Source organism: Tamandua tetradactyla, chromosome 17, assembly GCF_023851605.1.
Source record: "Tamandua tetradactyla isolate mTamTet1 chromosome 17, mTamTet1.pri, whole genome shotgun sequence".
Classification (NCBI taxonomy): Eukaryota; Metazoa; Chordata; class Mammalia; order Pilosa; family Myrmecophagidae; genus Tamandua; species Tamandua tetradactyla.
In genome coordinates this window covers 41587005-41610774 of record NC_135343.1, presented here as the reverse complement: position 1 = coordinate 41610774, position 23770 = coordinate 41587005, and the positions used below count along the sequence as shown (strand labels likewise).

At 37.2% G+C, this 23770-nt stretch overlaps 1 protein-coding gene and 1 long non-coding RNA gene across 2 annotated transcripts in view; one reads left to right on the top strand and one right to left on the bottom strand.

The window, feature by feature from the left end:
* Nucleotides 1-12057, bottom strand: part of LOC143661586 (uncharacterized) — a 31261-nt gene extending 19204 nt beyond the window's left edge. The window contains exons 1-2 of the long non-coding RNA XR_013164709.1: nucleotides 11923-12057; nucleotides 11342-11422 (exon numbers count right to left, since the gene is read on the bottom strand). This is a non-coding gene — a long non-coding RNA (uncharacterized LOC143661586). The remainder of the gene's footprint in view (nucleotides 1-11341; nucleotides 11423-11922) is intronic.
* Nucleotides 12058-16006: 3949 nt separating this feature from the next.
* The window catches only part of PPP3R1 (protein phosphatase 3 regulatory subunit B, alpha), a 64109-nt gene continuing 56345 nt past the window's right edge, over nucleotides 16007-23770 (top strand). The window contains exon 1 of the mRNA XM_077134423.1: nucleotides 16007-16227. Within this exon, the coding sequence (XP_076990538.1) occupies nucleotides 16054-16227 (174 nt within the window). The 5' untranslated portion in view covers nucleotides 16007-16053. The remainder of the gene's footprint in view (nucleotides 16228-23770) is intronic.

Genomic DNA, 23770 nt, shown 5'->3' with positions numbered 1-23770 from the left:
AACTGTTCAAGACTAGACAGCCAGTTCTTGAGGGCTGGCTCGGCTTGCCTGAGAGGAGAGTATCAATGCCAAATAAGCTTAAGTAAGAGGCAGCCTTGTTTTTATTGTACTTAATAAGCCCCGATGGGAAAAGGGACTGCGGAATGAAACGGTCTTGCCTAATTTTTCTTCCTAAATTCTTTACTGTCTTTCATGTATCTCATAGTCTAAAATGTAATGGTTATAAGAACATTAATGTGCCAAGACTCTTAAGATATATTTTAATGGCTATAATCTTGCTGCGTATGTAGCTATTAGTAGCTGCAATGGCATTTGTCATGTGTTTAAATTCACTAATTTCTGCATCTGAAGGGTTTTACTGACAGTTATAAATTCTTCCCTGAAAAAAGGAGTGGGAAATGATATGATTAATAGTGAAGTAGAGATGCCTTCATTCTTTCTAAAATTATTTTTAAGGACAAAAACAACTCACTTCTTGATTGCTGGTAATAACCTACAAAACACAAAAAGTCAACAACTTGTGGTAACCTTTCAGTACTGTTGGCCTCAATTCCTGGCTTAGGAGATAATATAAAGCAGTTCAACTGGTTTTGTCTTGTTTGAGAAACTAAAATTAAAATATCAGGAGTTATTTAACTTAACCCAGAAAAAAGAAAGAATGTGATCTACTAGAGTTATATATATATATATATGTTATATATATTATAGTTATAGTTATATATTATATATTATAGTTATATATATATACATATAACCAAAAGAGTTATAAAGACAGTTTTCCAAATGTGTAGACTTTTAAAACTTAGTACCAATCTTAAAATAAGATATTTTTAAAGGTGTTTTTCTAAGTCTTTCTCTAATTGCACTGGAAACTTTAGGTTTTATTCTCATCTTTCAGCTACTGGCATGTCACAATCTACTCTAGGGAATGACTGCCTAAATTACTATATCCATAAATATTCTAGTTGGAAAAACACTTGCAAGGCTTATTTTCAGAAATGCACTGCAGTACCTCGAAGTTGAAACCTATCTCATAAAACTAAATTCAGTTCTATTTTTCTACATTATAAATCAACAATTTTGAAGGTGTTATTTTATACACATAACTCCAAATATATGATAGAAAAGAGTTTATATGGATGCTATATAAGCCAATATTGTGTTTTATTATGGGGAAAAAACTACCCAATGATGGGGAATTCCATTTTTCATACTAACTCAATATTGGTACTCAAGCAGCCTCTGGCATTTAGTCTTGGCTTAGATGAATGATTTTTTTGAAAATAAAATTTGGACAAATGTATGTCATACTGGCTTTTGACACATTCAATCTCTCTTTTTTTAGAAACCATAAATCAAACCCCAGTTGTCAAATTTTTAGTTTTTGAAGGAGATATAGCAGTAAGTGTTTATTTGCCAAAGTTAACTGAGTTGAAGCCATCACAATGAATTCTGACTCATTCCTGGTATTCTTCTAATCACAAATTACTTGGTTAAATTAATAAATGTACTACATTAACTGAATGCTCAAAGGAGTAAAGTTGTTTCTACACTGTTACTAGGCCCAGGTCAATCAAAGACTGGGAGGAGTATTGTGTTTTACCCAACAGGTCTTTACTGAGTAACCTCAATAATGGGACAAGGATGGGGTGGGAGTGAGGTTTGAAGATCACAAAATGATCCCTGGATTATCTTACAAGTTGCGATTTTGGGTACAACAATATAAAAGTGAAAGCACAACAAGCAAGTAAATGAATTATCGGCTAAAGGGGGAACATCTGTTTTATTTTCCCTGTTGTTTTTGGTCTCCATTGTTCTTATTAAATTCCATCTTTAATCCATTTATAGGAACATTTGAAGCTTACTAGATTAATATCTAAAAGATAGATTTCTTAGCAAAATCAAGAAATAATTTGTTATTGCAGGTCCCGAACTCTATAGCTAACATTTCAATCAACAGTACACATAGACTGCCCCCTTCCAATTGTATCAATCTAAAGGCAAGCAGAAATATTTTCATACATGAGGAATGATTCTTTTCTTAATGTTTAAACATATAGGACTCAAAATCCTACCGCCTGGGTTCACTTTTCTGACTCAGCAACTTCTATACATCCCCAGGGTGAGTTGCTTGGTTTCTTGGAATTTCAGTCTCCCTGCCTGTTAAAAGGAGAGAAGGGGTAATGCTTTTTTCCACAGGGGTGTTGGTAAAATTAATTAGCATTTGTAATATGCGCCATTAAGATCCTCAGGTGATGCAAAATTTACAATGTATTTGGCTCTTGATCATTGCATAAAGTTTTGAAAACAGTTCTTGTTTTTTTAACTCAAAGACAAAAAATATAACAAGTTTTTATATCTCAAACATAAGATTAAGCATAGGAACATTTTGGCTTTCCTAGGAACAGTATTTCCGTGGGGTGAAAACATTAGCAGGTTACAAAAGCTTATTTCCTCAGGTTTAGATCTATGAATAGAGTAATTTTAACTGAGAGTTGATAAAAGTCAAAGGAAGAAAGTTTTTAAACGCCATTTTAATAGGTTATTCTGCCATCTAAGGTGGTGTCTTAAACTACTCACGACTGAAGGGAAATCGGTTCATCTATTTTTCAGTTATTTAATTTAAACACCTAAAAGAAACCCAAGAAGTCATTTGGTTGACTTAACAATAATAACATTGCTAATTTAATAATAGTAATAATAATAATAATTTAATGATATACTGAACACCTACTCTGCAAAACAATATTTTCAACTTCATTTTATAGATAACTTAAGTAACTAAAATAACAGAGATCTGCACCCCACACTGTTTGATTCCACAGGTAACTTTTCACCACCTCAAACAACTTCTTCCAAGAAAAAGTTATACGTAACATTGCCCTGTACAGAAAGGCATTTCTTCTCCTCTTTGCACCTTTCCTCTCTCTCTCTCTCACACATCTTAAAAATTAAACTAAGATATTCTAATAAAACCTAAATCCTGTCCACACGAAAACTCAAGATTATCCGTAAATCATCAATTAAAAGTTATTTTGAAGGGTAGGTAGTTTAAAATCATGTAAAAAACCCCACTTTTATAAATATTTATTGAGAAGACGAAAGCACACATTCCTTTTTTTTAAAAAAATGCTTTTATTGGCAAATCTTCACACACATACAGTCCATACATAGTGTACAATCAACGGGTCACAATATCATCACGTAGTTGTGCATTCATCATGATGATCATTTGTAGGACATTTGCATCACTCCAGAAAAAGAAAAAAGAAAAAATTCATACATCCCATACCCCTCAATTCTCCCTCTCACTGACCACTAGTATTTCAGTATATCCAATTCATTTTATCTATATACCCTAATATTTATTTATTTTTTATCCACATTTTTTTTTACTCATCTGTCCATATCCTGGATAAAAGAAGCATCAGACATAAGGTTTATCACAGTCACACAGTCACATTGTCAAAGCTTTATCATTATACAATCATCTTCAAGAATCAAAACTACTGGAACGCAGCTCAACTGTTTCAGGTACTTCCCTCCAGTGGCTCCAATAAACCATAAACTAAAAATGCATATAAATAACCTCAAGGATAGCCTCTCCACTCTGTTTGAAATTTCTCAGCCACTGAAACTTTATTTTGTCACATTTCTCTGTTCCCCCTTTTGGTCAGGAAGGCTTTTTCAGTCCCATGGTGCCAGGTCCTGGCTCATCCTGGGAGTTCTGTCCCATGTTGCCAGGGAGATTTACACCCCTGGGAAACATGTCCCATGTAGGTGGGGAGGGCAGTGAGTCCACCTGCTAAGTTGGCTAAGAGAGAGAGGCCACATCTGAGCAACAAAAGAGGTCTCTGGGGGTGACACTTAGGCATAATTATAAGCTTAGCCTCCTTTGCAGAAATAAGTTTCATAGGGGCAAACCCCAAGAGCAAGGGCTCAGGCTATTGATTTGGTTGTCCCCACTGCTTGTGAGAATGTCAGGAATTCTTCAGATGTGGAAGTTGAATATTTCCTCCTTTCTCCTCAATCTTCCATGGGGACTTTGCAAATACTTCTTAATCCCCTGCCCAAATTACTCTGGCATGTATCGGGGCACCACACTAACCTGGACAAACCAACAAGATCTCACGCCTTGTTCAAGATTCCACACACATCCCTTCTTGAGAATTGACTTAGTTTGCTCCTTAGTGATTTTTTACAGTAAAATTCCTGCACATGCTATTCACACCGAAGTGCAAAATACATATAAAAATATGCTTATTTTTGAAATGTCTGTAATCCTTCTTCTCATCTTGCAATAAATATATCATTGCCATTTCATATCTCAGTAAAATGTACTATGTGTGATAATGGACAAATTAGCTCATATGTCTAAGAGTGCTCTGAAAGGTTCTGCTCGATATTTAAACTCAAGTATTATTGGTTAAGTATTATTATAATTGTGATGACCATTTTAAATAATGATATATTTTCTTATGCCTTTGAGCAGCAGGCAAGAAAACATAAGAAAAATATTAAAATAATTTTTAGGCACCTCTGTATACTATTATGGCATTCAAACAGTGATTAATAATGCACACAATGTATGGATGTGTGTAAAATTTTGTTCATGCAATTTACTTCCACATAAATTGCATGAATCATCTTCATTGTCTAATATTGAGACAATGTGTTCCTAAAATCCAGAAGAAACCAAAAACTTGAGTGGTACTTCAGAGAAGTCAATCTCAAATTGATATCCATTTTGTCTTTTAATTGTGGTTCTATCCCTCTGTTTAACATTCACTGACAATTAAACGGATGCAGAGATTTCATGAAATTCACAAATTCACACTACTGTTCTAACCTGGTAAATAGCACCCCAGCTAGGGAGGTCAAATGATGATGCTGGGTTGGGAATATATAATTTATTGAAACATTACCCTCACCCCCACCCCAGAATGCTGGTCTCTGAACAGTGAACCAGCTCCGCCCTACCTTTAAGTTGGATAAAAAGAAGGGCATAGGCCAGCAAACATGCTGCTGTATGCCAGGACTCAAATCAAACAAAAGCGAAAACAGACATTCCCCATTCGCCTTGAAAAATTGACTTGGACTTAATCTCCATCCTCAGTATCTATTATGGCAGGTATACGAGCTGAACATCCCGCTGGAGTCTCAGCTGTGCAGTGCAGCTCTCTTATGGTCATGGGGCTCTGCTTCACTGGTAGAAAACACTCTGAAAAGATCCCTTGAGGGACTGAATTCAATGCTTTGTCTGCCTTGTGAAAAATACAATCCTTCTCCAACAATTCCCTTGGGACTTACCCCAGGGAATAGTTTATAACACTGAACTGACCCAATCTGAAGAACAAGTTAGCTAGATGGAAGAAAACAGTGTCCCATAAATGTCATGACTTTGCAGTCTCAGTAGTTTGAGTTTAATATGCTATCAGAAATTGATTATTTACATCTTCTAGATTGATCCCATTTTAATCTATATATTATTGAAAATTGGCTGTGAGTTTTCAGAAAAAAATCAAATTTTTTTCAAGAGCATTGAATATAAATGCAGGTATAAAAAAACTGTAAGAATTTTCTTATTTAATAGCTTGGTTGAAAGTAACTTGTTATTAATGCAATTTATTATAGTGCATTATAATGACCTATTTAAATCATTTGATTTTCTAATATTTTTTCTTTAGAGTTAGAAATTTTTACATTGTTTGATCTGCAAAATGTTTATTTGCATGGAAATGTGCATAAAACTCTTCTATTTTATAAATAATATATGGTCCCAGAACTTAAACAAAACAAAACAAATCCAACAACAACAATAAAAGAAGATATGGGGTGAGGAGGTAGACAGGAATTGGAACTGATCCTTTTGTCATATAACTGACTTCTGCTTAATCAGACAGAGGAATTCCATGTCAACAGAAAAAAAGCAATTTCAATTTCCCTTATAAATGCAAAAGGGAAATAACTCTTTTGATGAGTAAGTGTTTTTAGATATCTAATATTAATAATAAAGAATGAGGGGTCATTATTTACATGGAAACACAATAGTTTTGGTACAATAAAACTCAAAATCTGAATTCCTAAAACAACTAAAATTAGATAAATGAAAATTCTACATGAACTGATTTCAGAGATGAAGTGTCTTAACTAATTCAAAAAGTATCGGTCCTCCCCAGCCACACTAAACTTCCTTAATTTATCTAGTTACATAACTGATTCTGTGACTTGTAAACAAACAGCCCCATTGCTTGACAATTCTGGATCTGTGGGTTTGTACTGCTATTTCCCTGTGGAGGTTGAGAGCTGCATAATGATTTCTTCTCTCCCCGCCCCCTGCCTTCTTTTTCTATTTTGCTGCCTTTTTTTTTTTTTTTTTTTTTTTGTCTAAGTAGGTTAAAAAAAATCCAAGGGAACTAAATGTGAAAACAAACCTTGTGCTACAGGATTGAGGCCACCAATTGAAACACCGTAGGCAGGGGAAATACAAAATGCAAGGGTCGCATAGTCAATGAGCTCCCCGCAGGGAAACTACTAATGTGTAGTATTTTCAGCATCCCCTGGACTCCTAACCATATGCTTGTGTCTAAGGTAGCTTTGACTCTCATGATTTCCCACGCATGAAACTCTCACTGGCTCCACAGAGAGCTCTGTATGCAAAAGATACATGGAGGTGTAGTTCAGAAGGAGAATCAGGATAGTAGGCAGAGTGTGGGTGAATTAACATTAAGCCGGTGCTTTAATTCCAGTGCTACCCTTCCCTGGTGCGTCCCAGTTAGAATACTGACTCCTGGAAAATTAGACTTTTGTTTTGTTTATTAGAGCTAGTCAATTATCTAGAATTAAAACACACCTAGATTAGATTCTACATTGGCTGTTAGGTTGTGGGTATAATTTCTTTTTGACAGGGAGTATTAAGTCCAATTTATGATATGAGGTTTGTGGCACACATTTACTGGCACTTAGTATTGCTGATGGAATCTTTAGGAAACATATCTATTACATAATAATTTAGTGCTTTTAAAATACAGAATAAGTTAAGCAGTTTGAGGTTGAAAAATTTAGACAATAATTTGCTCTTAAATGAAGAAAGATGACAGCAAGGCCTTTAAATACCTTCACTGATTATATGAAACTTTGGTTGTCTTTTTGTGTTTACTGTTTTAGAATAACTTTATTCCTGAAATGTTTTCAAATCATTTTCTCTCCCATTTATCTCCTACTCCTCAACCAGTCCGGGCATTGTGAATTATTTCTATGCCAAAGAATCTCTTGGAACTTTACAGTCTAATGTACTAAGAGCCTTTCTTTTTTAAAAAGACCCTTGGTAGTGTTCTATTAGCTGTATCAGGGCAGAAACAAGGATCTTTTGAAATGATGAAAGCCTTCTTTGAATTATGTCTTGGGAGGTTTGTCCTTATTTTCAGGAATACAAGCAAGCTGTGATGAAATGATATTTGATTTGATAAGGAGTTTACCCCTTTTCTTTTTAAAGATCATTTTGTCCTATGAATTTTTTATTAGTATATTCCCTAGCTTTGTTTCAAAATTTTATTTTCATGTATATATCTTGAATAAGAAGGCCCAGTGCTCTCTGACATTGATCCATGTGACTCAGTTCGGAGATGAAAATGGTAGGCCCAAGTTCTACAGCCAGCAGACTAAAATGAGACTCTGTGTTCCTCTTGAAGGTTACAGCTGGAGCTTGCCTGGCTTTGCCCTGGCAGGTTTCCTAAGGTCTGTTAGGAAACAATAGAAGTATAGATCTTTAGAGTTGGAAAAGATGATGCTTAGCCTTCAGCTTTTCTAAGTCCCTCATTTTAGAGCTGAGAAAAAATGCCTCCCAGACTGGAATCTTGATCTTGAGGGCAAGTTTCCTATTTTTATTCTTTTTTAAAATGCCACTTTTATTTCAAGTTCGCATCAAGCAATATTTACACCCTACTAATGGTCCTAGACCCCAAAATTTGTTGGGTTACTATGGCCCCATGATGGAGGGACTGAGGAAATGTGGAGCTGGGTGATGTACTAGTTTGCTCCTTTGAAAGGATTGAGAAGATGCTGAGCAAAGTATTGGACTGAATTTAAGGACCAACTTCTGTACTAGAAAAACATACTATCCAATCTGAATAATGTGTTGACCATTTCACCAAGAAATGCTCCTTTTAGGGATCTTCTTTTTTATTTTATAAGTCTGATTGCTCTGTGAGCTTAATTCAAACAGATTTGCTAAGGCCAAAGAAGAGAAAGCAGATTTAAGGACTGAATGTTGAAATATCAAACCAGGATTTAAAACTCTTAGGGATGATCTTGATTGAGTCTCTGAGTATTTTTGAGGGCACTGTCCTTCAAGAAAATATCCTATATTAACTCATGTTAAATATTAATTTTGGAAGGATCATATAAGCTAACTGTATTGAGTTCAGTTATATATATCCAGATTAATATGTCACTCTCCCTTACTACACATTTGTACCCTCCAACTATCGTGTTACTAAATTGTGTTCTACGAGGACACCAATAGTATGTTGTATTCAGTCCAAAAATGGGAGTCACAACATCATAAGCACAAAAGGCCTCCTTTAAAAAATTCAAGCCATTTAAAATATATGTATTCAGTAATGTTGAAAAATGGAAATCAAAATGGAGATGCTTTTTGATGATATCAAAGCCCAGTGCTCCAAATTTGGAGACCCATTTTATGTTATATTTTAAAACTACATGATATTTCAGGGTGATTATGAGTACCTGTGCTGGTTTGAAAGTAAGTATGCCCCCTAAGAAAAGCCATGTTTTAATATAAATCCCATTTCATAAAGGTAGAATAATCTCTATTCAATACTGTATATTTGAAACTGTAATGAGATCATCTCCCTGGTTGATGTGATTTAGTCAAGAGTGGTTGTTAAACTGAATTAAGGGATGACATGTCTCCACCCATTTGAGTGAGTCTTGATTGGTTTACTGGAGTCCTATAAAAGAGGAAACATTTTGGAGAGAGATTCAGAGAGAGCAACACTATGAAGTAGAGAGTCCACCAGCCAGCGACCTTTGGAGATGAAGAAGGAAGACGCCTCCCAGGGAGCATCATGAAACCAGAAGCCAGGAGAGAAAGCTAGAAGATGATGCTGTATTCGCCATGTGCCCTTCCAGCCGAGAGAGAAGCCGTGACTGTGTTCACCATGTGCCTTTCCAGATGAGAGAGAAACCCTGAACTTTATCAGCCTACTTGAACCAAAGTATCTTTCCCCGGATGCCTTAAATTGGACATTTCTATAGACTTGTTTTGATTGGGATGTTTTCTTGGCCTTGGAACTGTAAACTAGCAACTCATTAAATTCCCCTTTTTAAAAGCCATTCCATTTCTGGAAATAGTGCATTTCGGCAGCTAGCAAACTAGAACAGTACCTATATTTTCACTGTAACTAAATGTAAGCTTGCCATCCTAAGACTTTTTTTGCTAATCAACTTATAGTCTGTCTCTATGTAGGAGTGAATTTATTTCTCTTGATTTAATAAACTTTCCCTACTATTATAAAATTAAGAACAAATTCAAAATTTGGGTAGCATCTTAAGTGAAAAAACAGACCTGCTTAAAACCCCAACCATTAAATCTAAATTTCATGATACTTGTGTCTAGAGTCAATCTACCACAACATGATTACTGATGACCATCCAGTCCTTAAAGAAGAACTTTTTTTTTAATTGAAATTGATTTTTTTTAACTGCTTAAGGATAATATTTCTCTTGGGGAGTAGATATTTCTTCTAGCTTTCTGTATTTGAAAGAAGGAAACAGAAATTATAATCTTAAATGGAAAGTAACAAGTTTCAAGTTTACAAAATCACTTAGGCCTTTGCTGTAACAAATGATTTTTTAAATTAATAATGAATGGTAGCTAAACAATTCCTTTAAATTTTAAAAAGGCCTATAACCTATAACATGCCACTTCTCCCCCCTCCAGATGCTCACACAGCTTTTCTGAATAAGAGAATATTCAGAAAATTTTCTGAAGCCCTGGAAAAGACAATCTCTTCCTATACTATCTTTTCTTAAGTTTCCTCTTTTTAGGTTCTTTGACTTATTAATGGCTTCTTGCTCCTGGTCTCTATAACTGGCTTCAAGGATTTTGTTGAACACAGTTAAACATGTGAAACTAGAGGTTTAAGAAATAAAAATTGATTTTTAAAAGTAAAAGTACCTTTCAGAGACTCCTCAAATTTTCATTTCAATACCTTATTTTCTGTACTCACAAGCTCCAACTATAAAATAGTAATTATAGAAGATTACATGTTCAAACCACAGAGTCATGTGTGTGGTTGTGTGTGTGTGTGTGTGTGTATGTGCGGTGGTGGTTTTTTTTAATTAACGGAAAAAAAGAAATTAACCCAACATTTAGAAATCATACCATTCTACATTCTACATTCTAATTTTTTTTTAAATTCTTAGATTAAAAATTTACTTTCTTACTTCACATATCTGCTTCCTGTGTATCTTAGAATCACATTTAATTATTGTATAAACAATTTTTTATTATTTTATTATTTAAAATAAAAAACTTTATTTTTTAAAGTTTACTGTGACATGACTATCTGATGAGTAGAAGCACCACTGGAGGAAACAGTGGGAAAGACTGTACTTCTGCTATTTCCACACAATAGCCCAAAACATGCCAAATGAGAAAAGATTGGTGAGTCTGTGGTCATGACTGTCCCCAGATGTCTCTATGATTTGACTGCTTTTACAAAGTCAGAGAAATTGAACCATTGTCTGCCCTCTCGCTTCCACTTCTGGTCTTGCTGTCTGACGGCGTCGGGGCTTCAGGCCACTGGTAGTTTTGGTATGGCCTCCTGGGACTGTACTTTATGGAAAGAATTGGCTGTTATGTAAATACGATTCTTCCGTTCAATAGTACCTCAGACTACTGTATCAGAGCTCTCCAAAGCCTAACAGCTAAAATGTGTTACATGAGCACTATAGTTGGTGAGGGAAACTGTTACAAACCAGCACGATCTTATTTTTATTTGGAAAAAAAAAAAGCATAAGGGGGCACACATGTGCAGATGGGCAGACACACACACACACACACATACACTCACAGACACACAAACACATGCATACAACATATAGAAGTATTAGTGTTGAAAAACTTGTTTGTGGGTAATGCCAACTTGGGGTCTACTTCCAGCCACACCACTTAATTTCCCATTCTTCTTAGACTCAGAAAATGATTTTCAGTTAACTGAGAATATTTAAAAATAACGTGCTGGCGGCTTCAAAGTACTTACAATTTTGTTGTCATAAACTTTTAATACTCATTCCTAGGTTCTTTGATTCATACCTCTGATCCTTCAGGTCCTGTGAACCAGCCAGGCTCAGAAACTCTCAATGTTTCTCCATCAGTGCTGGGCATTAGAATGTCCTGAGTGGAGGAGGGAGGGGGGGGTTCAAAATTCTTAAACCCAATGTTCATAGTACCTAATCCTCCTCTCCAACCTCTACCTAAACATCTAGTGGTCCCTGCCTGGTCAAGGCCTATTCTCCTCTGTCACAAGAACATGCTCACCTCCACCACTGCTTAATTTGAGTCCTATGAGACTTCTCTCATGATCTCAACTCCATAAGTTGAGCATCAGCATCTCTTTGTTCTGGGGTTTTCAAAGCCCATACTTTTCCTCAAAGCCATCTATCTGCCCATGCAAATGATTAAAATTCCAACATCTTTGATGTCTAGATTAAGGAGATTTTACTCTACACTGAAAATATCTATTACTAATTAGACTATGAACCATTTAAATATTTAGATTTAACTTAAAATGAATACTATGTTTCATTTTATGAAATCTCTTTAGTCTGTATCACTAAAGAAGGGTCCCTTGTTTTGCATAACTTAGAAAAAGTAAAAATAAGAGATACACTCACATTTAAAGGACCACAGAGTTCCAGACTTCTTGTTAGAACAAAGTTCTTTCTTCTGTAACATCAAGATGGTTTTGTAGCAAACAATGGATTAAAATGTATTATGGTGGGTAGTACTCGCAATTTATTCAACTGCATGACAGATGGAGGTTTTGTTCAGTCATAGCCAAGTGTTTACCCAGCATTGTAGACATTGCAATTAATTTTAAAGTACTTTCTGTAATCTGCTTTCTGCAAGTACAACCATTCTCTGGCTCTTGAAACTCTAATTGCTAGTTTCAGTGCTTATAGGATCTAAAAAAAAAAAAGGAAGCAAGGAAAGGAGACCCAGAGACTGAGTGTGGGTTGGAAGAGAGATGAGAGTCAGGATTTGAGTTTAGTGTTAAGGTATGAAAAGGAAGTGGTGATGAGCAGAAGGAGGAAAGCTGGAGTCCGGGTTTCTGGAAGGGTCTGGATGTGATTATGCCAGACCAGAGGCTCTATGATTTCTTCATTCGTTCACTCTTCACTCTTCCCCATTGTTTTTTAATAAGTCTTTTTGTTTCTTGGCAAACTGTGCTTATAAATGCTACTGACATGAAGCATACTAACTCTGGGAAAGGTCATAGGTCTTGCTAATCGAAAATGCTCTGATAATAGAGGTTAGAGTCTTCCCTGCTTAGGCCAACTAATTAATGATTACAGCGGTGTCTTGGAACTAAATTGCTCAGCAATTTTGACAAATAACAGAAAAAGTGAATTGAGACTAAGCAAGTAGAATCCTATAGGCAATATTTGGGCTTAAGGTGGAATATGCCTGAAACTTAATTGCTTCCAGACAAAGGCAATCTTCTTATATGTCAATATCTCACTTCCTTCAGATTTGTCACTTACTGTGGTTAAGGGAACTATATCTGGTTTTATGATAACTTGAAGATGTTCTTTAAAAATTACAGAATATGTAGATTCACAGAAGGAAAATTATTTTCCAAACACTTCATCTTTACTAAAATATATACAATATTTAATTTAAAATTTTAGAAATACAGTCAACTTCCTGATCCCAATAAAATGCATAAAGTGTATTTACACTGCAATTTCCGGTTGTGATCTTGAGAATTTTAGCATTAGTGCAATTTGACAGTTATTCAGAAAAAAAGTTCTATTTACAATATTATAGCTTTTATACCTATGCATATTTGTAATTTCTTTTCAAAGATCAGATCATTTAAAAAGTCATACTGATTAATTTTACTGATTTTGTAGTTTTGAATAAGCAGGTATGGCTCACTTACTAAATAATCACAATATACATTAGATGGTATAGTTATTTCTACAACTATATTTCTTTAAAATATGCCTTTTTTTGAAATACTGAAATAATAGCATAACAGAATATATGGTAGCCAACGTTTTAAATTTGGCTCCAACAAGTATGCCCTGAAAAAAATGCTCTGTAACAATTGAAATCATTACAAAAGAAACAATATAACCAGTCAATTCTTTTTTATAAAACAAGGCATTTTTATTTTAGAATATTGCACAAGGAAGAACCCATCCCAACAGGAAAACAGAATGAGAATTAACTGCCTAGAATGGAAATCTGGTTTGCAACCATATCTAGTTATGGTATTACTTTTGTTAAAGCAAATTGTTTTAAAGTATTTGTAGAATATAGAAGTTGAGGAGCTATGTGCAATTACTTTTCTGTATAAATAATAGTCTGGTTTTATTTTCAGTCAGTTACCTTACTTAGGACACCAAGGAAAGAAAGAATAATATATTATTCTTTAAGGAAACTCAGTAAGTAAATTATGGCATATCTTAACATTATCCAATACATAAAAATTAAAAATAATATTATGATTTTAATCATATCATAATCATAACTCCCCATTCTCCACCTCTACCCTTGCCCCTGGTAATCTGTTTTCAAATTTCCCACTCTATGAATTTGCATATTCTAATTATTTCACTTAAATGAGATTACAGAATATTTGTCATGGCTTGGTTTATTTCACTCAACATGATGTCTTCAAGGTTCATCCATGTTGTAGCATGCATCAGAACTTCATTTTTTTTAAGGAGAATTAATTATGTATTTGTTCTAATGCTAATGGCATCTAAGGTAGTCACATTTAACTTGCTATATTTGAAATGTGCATACCCTCCTAATAAACTAATATTATATTAGTGGTTCATGATGAATATTTTGAGGTAAAGGACTTAGAAGAGTGCTGTACAATGGAAGTTTCTATGATATCCAATATGGTAGCCACTAAGTACCTGCAACTATTGAACACTTGAAATGTGGCTAACAAGAGAGAACTCAATTTATTCAATTCCAATTAATTTAAATTTAAACAGCCTCATTTGGGTAGTAGCTTCTAGACAGCACAAACTTTGACTAAACAACTATCCAAAATTCACACAGAATTAAGCCAGAGGTGGGATTAGAATTAGGGTCTCACTCTAGCTTTGCACATTGTCTCATATGTGCAGCTATAATTAAAGATATATGTGAGCATATTAGTGAGTTAGTGAGTGTATTAGTGAGTTAGAAAGTATGACAAATACTATTGAATTAAATGCTCTCAGGTAAATACTCTTAGTAAACTAGTAAAATGGAAATACCATCAAAGTTCAAATTACCAGGCTTGTTCTTGGTATTCACTTTTATGTGAAAGAGACTAGAGAAACAAGTAAGACTTTTTAATTCAGAAAAACAACTTCATGACACAATCTAGGACATCTCACTTGATAGTTACGGGTGTAAACCAATGGCCTACACTTTCTCATTTGTTCTGGTCCTCCCTGAGCCCTCTGCAGCACTGGATGCTGTTGAATATACCTTTCATCTTGAACTCCTCCCCTTCAGCTTCCCAGAATCCTTGCTGGTTTTCCTAACTCTCCAACTGGTCTATCACCTTTCCTGTCATTTCTCCTTCTGCCACTTTCGTGTTACCTTTGGTTCTGCTCTTGGCCTGGCTCTATGGCTATGCTGTCTGATCTCTGTTTTCTATTCTCATGACTTCAACTGTCATCTTTATGCTAATTACAAAATTGTAACATATTTATCATATGGAAAAATAATTAGCACAGAAAAAGAATACGGCTTATCATATAAAAATTGTTAACAGTCTGCCCTGAAAAATATGATGGGTTTTCCCTCTAAAAAATAAAATCAAATGTGGACACAAGAGGTTTAGGAATAAATCAGGAAGCTGCTGAGGATTGAGTCACGTGCCCCAGAAAAGACATGATCAGGTCCCAAACCCTGGTCCTGTGGGTATGACACCATTGGTAAATAGGACCCTTGAAGACGTTATAAGGTGTACCCAAAATGAATGGGGCAGGGGGACTAATTCAATATGGCTGAAGTACTTAAAGAAAGGAAACTGTACACATAGAGAAGTCATGGGGGGCAGCCAGAAGCTGAAAGTCAATGCAAGATGGAAGAGAAAGAAGATGATTCCACGTGCATTGCCATGGCAACGTGACGGAAAAGCCAAGGAACCCCAAAGATTGCCTGCAACTCCAGAAGTAAACGAGTCTTCTAGCCTCTGAAATCCTGAGCCAATAAATTTCTGGTTTTAAGCAAACCTATTATATGTTATTTATTTTAGTAGCTAGGAAACAAAAACATAATCCTTTTCTTTTGGTTAAATATCTACGATAGAAACACTTACATAACCAATTTATTATATAATTTTTAAAAACATTTCCTAATTTACATTTTTTTCTAATTTGTGTTTTATCTGAAAAGTAAATGGTAGAAAATTTAGTTTTGAACAAATTCATTATTATTCATTCTGTTTTGGGAATTGGAAAAGTTGCCTAGACATTTATAATTTAAAAACTAGTTAGGCTTAACATGAAAAAAAAAAAAAAAAAGAAAAATCCAACCAGGATTTGGGATGCATTTTCCCCAAACCCATTAATTCATAAAGCTATATATATTTTTTCTACTATTATATTTTTAATGGCAAATGCAGAATTTTAGCTGTTATAATTTAAGTAGGCTTTTGTAGGAGGGCTATTGTTTACAGAACTCTTTATAAAATGGTTTCCATGGAGAAATGAGTTTCCAAGACGGAACTTGGAATCCGGGCACATTCCCATGCTGCTTAGAAAGAAGGGAATACCCCACTTCAGATGGCAGGGAACTCTTCTTCAACCACACCCAGGAACAGCGGACTGGTTGCATTTCTTCTTTCTCCTCAGTACAAAAAAAGGCTGTCTGGAAGGAAGGAAAGCGATCTGTTTCCAATGCAGCCTCAGCACCTACTGAGAAAAAGATTCTGTCGTATGAAATCAGGTGGCAAAAAGGTACAAAGTGTTCTTAAATCTAGGATTGTTGAACTGTAACACATACTTTTTATCTAGAAATAGAGGTCTAAGTTTCCTCGAAAAGTGTATGAACAAACAATTGTGTACTAAAACATAATGGACATTTCTTTCAAGTGGTTTTAATTGAGTGTCCTCTTTAATTGGCATTTTCTTCCTATGTATAAGAATAGTGTAGAATAAAACATGGCTTTTAAGTGACATTAGCAAATATAATCCTGAATAAAAATAGATTTTTGTGGGTAATATTGCCCTGGAATACTTTAGACAATTATATAGGAATGGCAATTTTGGGTCATCTTCAATATTTACATATTATGTATATATAAATTACCATGATTAGTACTTTAAGAGCAAGAAGAGCAAGACAGCTTTCTGCTTATTACTATGATTTTGAAGGCCTAAACATGAAAAAATTTCATGTGACTTTTCTAACTTCTTAAAGACAATTGTGGAGACATTGAAGCCCAAGACTGCTTATGCATAATGCTTATGACAATTAGCATTCCCGTTTCTTAAAATTTTATTTTCCTTTAAATTTCTTTCTACTTAGCTGCTTTATTACCATCCATGGATTCTCTCTATCACTAAGAAAGGGAACTTTGGAAACTTCCACTTTAAATCTGTCTTAATGTAGATTCCCTAATTTCTACTTCTTTCTAACCTGCCATTGACACCCCTCATTACCTCATGCCTAGCTGTTAAAATTGTTTTGTAATTATTAGCTGTCTTAAGTGTCTCTCTCTTGCCACCTTCTCTGATATAATACTCTCCAACAATCACCTTTGGTTGCTAAATTTTTTAGGAAAAATAATCCATTTAATCCATTGATTAGATACTTCCTTAGCCTCCTCATTCATATGGCTGTGTAATAAGATTTATGCTTTTAGCAGGATTATTTGGCACCTGTTCCTGTCATACCAAGCTTTATACCAAAATTTAATGGAATGATACAAAAATAGAATGACTAGTTACACTTTCATTATTTGATTTTTTGGGAAAAGGTCGGGGCATTAAAGACATATTTTGGACTTACTTTTCTCACTGATTTCAGAATAGACTAGTTTCAGCATCACAAAGTAATTTAAGTGGTGAACTCCGGGAGACTTGCAGGATGAGTAAGAACAATTAAGCTGAGTGGCCTGGTGTCTCTAGGTTTGATTAGTTAACAAAGGCTAAACAGTCTTTTCACAGTTCCTTGGTCTTCAATTTCTGATTTAGGTTTTGCTGAAAGATTATATTCTACATTGGCTCAAATCATGAGCCAATGATATCAATGATTGATAACAAATCATTATGTGTTACTCTAAATCGCCTGAATTCCGTATGGCTCAATTTAACCCTCAGTCAGAATAATAGTAATTGGATATTCATTGAAAATGTCCAAAGGGAAACACAAATGCATTAACAGTGATTATCTGTTAAGTGGTATTGAGAGAAGAAAATTGGGAGGAGTATTTTGCATAGTACTTTTTTTTTGTAACAGTAATTATATCTTGTTTTTTTGATTTAAAAAATGTAAATCAATATACCTAGAAAATCCTACGCAGATTTAATAGGGACTTCTCCCTAACTCTTCTGTAACACATTAGTATGTAATTCACAAATAAATTATGAAACTTTAAATGATGGAACAGTGTCATTTCTTGACTTTCCTTGATATACTCACAATATTAACAAAAGTATGTAATCAGTCTAAGCTACTTTGCTTTATTCATCCTGCAGAGCCACTAACTCATTTTTATACACAAAAAGAGGGAGACCTAGGGCAGACACATCACTGAGCCTCTATTTGAAAAGGTCACTAGATGAATATTTATCAAATGGAAAAATAATTAGCATAGAAAAAGAATAAATCTCTCCCGTAGTGAGCATAAACTGATTGTCTTTTAAAGATACCGTGGCTTTTTATACAACTAGTTAGAGGATTTGCAATACAGTTTCTGACCGCTCGGGAAACGTGCTAGTGTCCGTTAAGAACTCGGAAAGAAATAACAGGTTAAAATAGTTGCAAAATATTTTCTTCTTTATCCTTATTAAACCTTCTCTGCCAGCTTTTTTTTTTTCCTCGAACATAATCTTTCTCACACGTTTTCTGGATTCCATTTCCTATAGTAATACGAATTTTCTAGGAATAGTAATAGCCACTAGAATGGACAGTTCACCTATAGCCCTGCTATAGAATATTGGGCAATCTGTGTTCGAGTAATTTTCAGAAACAAACACTTCTACACCCTGTCAGAAGGCAAGCTGGAAGGTTTAAGGAAACTACATAAGTCTGTGGGAGAAGGAGCCCCTCTACTCTGTGGTCCTGTGGCTCCACACGCCTCAGGCTGCGGCCAGCTTTGGCTCAGTCTCTCCCAGTCTTTTCAGTCTGGCTCCCGACCCTGCCAACTCATGCTGCAGTGTGGACCTGCGGTTGTAGTACAGGGGTGACAACGGTCCAAGTGTGGCGTGTAATGCTGTAGTACAAAATACTTTCCTTCAAAAGCAAATTGCTTCTCTGTGGCCTCAGGACTTGAATTTTTCCTTTTTATGGAGTGGTATCTGGGTTGTTCTGACACCTTAACGCCGCTCATCTATTCCTCCCCACCTCCCCCGCAAAGCTCCCACTCCTGGGCCCGAGTCCCCCCTTCGCCCGCTTCTCGCGCATCCCTCACATTTCCTCCCTCTCGGCGAACACTCGCGCCTCCTCCTTCCCCTCTCCAGCGCCGCCTTTCTTTCCGCCCGCCTCCAGCCACGTGACAGAAAGGGTTACGCCACGCGACGTAACCGACGTCGGCGCCACCGAACCAGTTCTTCCAAACGCACGGCACGCAAGGGGCGATGGACTAAGGGGCGAACTAGTCCGCTCCTTCTGCACTCCCCAACCAGTGCCCGCCAGAGCGTCGCGGCGGTTGCCGCAGAGCCCGGCCTGCGGATTCCCGGATGTGCGGCGCTGGCGGAAGCCCCGCCCCGCCGCCGGCTCTGCGCGTGCCCCCGCCCTCCGCCCCGCGCGCCGCTGCATTTCGTTCTCCCCTCCCTCTCCCGCCCTCCCCTTTTTTCGTGCCTTGAGGTTGCGGGTCAGCGCGAGCCACTGCAGTGAGTCGGTCACCGCTCCAGCGCGAGCGTGAAGCTGCAGCCCCCGAACCGCCTGGTCCCCCTTCCCCTCTCTTCTTTTTACTGTCTGTCTCTCTTCCCCTTCGCGGTCTCTCCCCACGCCCTCTATTTCTGAATCTCCGCCTTAATTTCTTTTCTCCCCACCCTGCCCGCTCTCTTGCGTGCCCAGTCACCCCTCCGGCGCGGGCCTTGCGGCGCCGCCTCCCCTCCCCCACCCCTCCCTCACGGGCGTACGGAGGGCCGCAGCAGCCCGAGGCGAGCGCAGCTGGGCCGCAGCCGCCGCTTCCTGCAGGAGCCAGGCTGAGCGCCGACACTGTTCTCTGACCGAGCGAGCCTCCGACCCGCCGAGCAAAATGGTGAGCCCTTCAGCTTCCCCAATGCACCATTTCTCCCCCTCCCATTGCTTACAAGGTTGGGTGCGGGGGCGAGCCACGACACCTACGCTCGCCTTCCCCCGGTAGAAAATTCGAGAGACCCGGGCCCGGCCGGTGCCGCGGTAGGTCCGAGCGAGCCAGCAGCGGCCCGGGTGCGTTGACGGCTGGCCGGGGAGATGGGCTGGCTGCTTGACAGGACGGTGGCCTACCGGCACTGCGATGGCGGGGCTTCCGCGCTCGTCCCCGGGCCTCTGCCGGGTACCCCAGTCCCTCGGGCCGCTGGGGGCCCCTCCGCTGCGCCACCTCCGGGTGCCGAGATTCCACCCCAGCCTGGAATACCCCCTCTCCCGGTTCGCCCCTCATTACTTTTCTCCTTATCCTTCGTCACATGGAGCCCCCCTTTCCACCCCCAGACTCACTCTCTTAAGCTCCGGGTTATTTTGAAATCCTTTGAAAATAATAAGTGGCGAACGGCACTTTAGCTAAGATTCCCTCTGTACAGAACTACTGTTCTCCCGCTCACACCTCAAGACTTTTCAAGCAGTGAGTCCTGGCCGGAATCCTGCCTCCCACCCCAACCCCCACCGCCCCGTATTTATTTCTCCACTCTTTGCAACCGTATAGGGTTTTCTTTCGCTGCTGCTTTTCTCTCCACGGACCGAAGGAAAGGTCCAAATTATATAGTCATTAAAACATAGTGTATTTTGATTTTGGATCCGTGGGGATAGTTGTTTTTATGGTTCCTTACTACCAGGCTTTTTCAATTTTCTTTGTTACCTTTGTAAATCTTTTTTCTGGTGGTTGGTGGTTGTTTTGAATCATGGCGATTTAAATTTGTCTTTCTTTACCCTCACATTAATCCCTAGGTAGGAATTCACTGTTGCAGTGTTTCACATCGACGCTAGGGGTGTGTCTCTTATCTCTCACACTGCAGCCAAGAAATCAACGCCCTTTTAGCCTGTTACCTTACCGGTTTTCTTGCTCCAGGTCGCCGGTGCCGTTTCCTCCTTGTTACTAAGAATTGTATACATAGAAAAGGTTCGCGGTGCTCTTCCAGGTGTATCAGATGCTCAAATATGTGACTTGGTTGTTGCATTTTTTTTCTTAAAGTCTTTGGGCACTTGTTAGAATAGTTTGACTTTGGGTACTATCTTGCACCTTTATTGTATTATAGTCCACTCTGTACATAGAATGTAAATATTTAAAAATATAATGGCGGAGTAAGTGAAGAGAGAGATGTTTCAACTCAGGTCAATTTGGTGGTGATTGTGAGGAAAGAAAGTGAAAATGGAACATTTAAATAAGTAGGCTATTATATAAAATACAGAGCATATAATCAAATGTTCTTATTAGTGTATCTAAATAGAATTTAGGAGCAGAGTTAATGAACAGTTAATGCTTTTGATATATAAAGTTTTTCCTTGCCTACTTGGGAAGGGGCTGAGACAGCTTACCCTCTCCTTCCCTTTCTGTCGCATAATTTATGCTTTTCCAGACAATTGGAAAAAACAACTTGCAAAGATTAGGACATTCAGTAGTACAATGTAATCTTTTTGTTGACATTGTCTTTTGAAACTAGGAATTGCCGAGCTTCCTTATGCAAGCATTTTGCTTGAAGGTCTTTGAAGATCTTTGTCCGTTGCTAGGAATGTTTTCACCTGTGTTTCTAAACTTAATATATTTTGAAGAACAATTATATAGCTTTTTGTGTTTGTATGTCACATAGCAGAATGATATGGTCTCCGAATTTTTTTTCTTTTGTTGTATACCCAAGCCCCTACCTCTACCCTCCTTTTGTTTTGAACAAGAAATTGAAATTAGGGAGTCCTTTTTTTTTTTTTTTTAGCTCTTAACGTTTCTTAACTTCCTCGTACTCTGTGTTTCCTTGTCTTTAAAAATCTTTCAAGACCTATCATACAGTATTGTTTTGTTCCAGATTGTTATTTTTTCTTTCCAGGTTTTTTTTTAGTATTTCACTTTTGCTCTCTTCTCTTCTGTCCTCAGTAGCATTTCAGGGCCTATGTAATTTGGACTTATTTTGGTTTGCCGAAATATAGTACTGGTTTGAAAGTAAAGAGCATACCTGTAGCCCAACACTACTGGTGTCTTATTTGAGAGATTGATTAATTCAAATAAATTGGGTTCTGGACTGATATGGTTTATTTTTCTAGTTAGCTGAGCATACAATTCTGAAAATTTTCACTCCCTTTGGAAAATCTCTATTATAACTCTTCCTAAGTATCAAGAACATATTTGATCATTTTTGTGGACACATTTTACAGTATTAATTTATGAGTATCTCTGATGCATTCAAGTAAAGGGGAAAGTAAAAAGGCTTATAAGGTTGAGTTGAATCCATCGAGAATCTTTTTGACAGATATTAATTTTAATTGCTGCCTTCAAAGTAGCTTGCTTTTTTTCCTTAGAGTTTAAATCTTTCCCTCTCTTTTGCCATTTAAACTTTTGGAGACATGGGTGGGATGAAGATTATGTATGTGTGTGTATATAGGCATTTCAGATTCTGTGACAAAGTCTCTCTCTATCTCTTTTTTAATGAAAAGCAAGTAAGCTGTCTTATAACCGGTGGTGTTAAAATTTATATCAGCTGTGAGGAGAAAATTTCACCACTCACTGTGTCGCATAGTAGATGAAAAGATTTAAAAGGCTCAGGGTCCAAGGTGAAGAAGCTGACTAGGTTCAGTCAGCAGAGAGGAGCAGACAAATATGGGAGGATTAGGCATCTGTCATAGATAATATGGCAAGCAAAAGTACAGGGCATTATGAGGAAGTCAGCTTGGGTCAGAAGGATTAAGCAAGTTAGACCATGGGCCCAAAAGGCTAAGACAAGCAACGGAAACTCCTATCAACAAATGCAGAGTTTGTTTGCTGTTCTGAAGTTACAGTATTCTCTGTTGTGGAGGAAATTAAAATAATTAAGACAAGTTCCCTACCTACCTTTGTTTAAGTAGAGGAAAATAAGACAAGTGCCAGTAACTGTGAAATAAATATGTGATGAGTATCATATGAGTAGTACACATAAAGCCTGATAGAAATTGAGAAAGAGCAGAATCAGTTTCATCTGGGATTAAAGAAAATTTTATAAAAGTATTAGCAGTTGAGCTGGGTCTAAAAAGATTATTAGAATTGCAGTAGGCAGAGTGGGAGGAATGCCAAGGAGGCATCAGGAGTAGAAACTTTATAAGCCTGAAAGTATAGAGGCAACATATATTTGGAGCACTGATCTTCAGAATGTGGTTGCTAGGCCATCAGCATCATGTGGGAACTTGTCAGGCCCCATCGTGGGCCAACTGAATATGAAACTCTGGGGATAGGACTAAGCAATCTGGGTTTTATAGGTCTTCTGAAGTGTTTTTATGTATGCTGATGTTTGAGAGCCACTCTTTATAGAATTGCTTGGAATGTATTTATTTAACAAATTCTAGTTGAGCATTTGTTAAGATACCTAGCATTGACTGTGCAAAACTTAGACATGGTTGTTGTCACTAAGGAACTTAGTTAAGTGGGATAAACAGACAACTATAATGCAGTGTGATATGTGCTATGAATTCATTAAATTTGTGCTGCTGTAAGAGCTTATTACAAGGGGAAGACCTGATCCATACTGGCATGGAGAGGAATGATTGTCACTCCAGGAAAACTTCCTGGAAGGGATGGTGCCTTAACTGAATCTTAAAAGGATGAGATTTAGCCAGTGAGAAAGTGTTCTCCAAATGGACACGTTTAAGTTCAGAGCCATTGAAGCATGAGTATACAGGCATGCCTTTAGTTAGGCAACTAAAGTAGTTTAGCATAGTTGGAGGGTAGGGGAATAGGGTAGAAAGAAGAATGGTCAGGTAGATTGAGGCTAAGTTGTAGAGAGGCTGCATATCATATGAAGGAGTTAAATTTTTTTTTTTCCTAAAAGCAGTGGGAAGATAATGTTTTTAAGCAGAAGAATGATAGTTTCATCTACTTATTTAGAGAAATCAAATCTGTTGGCAGTATGAATAATAGAATAGATGCCTGTAGACATGGGAAGTAATTAATAAAGT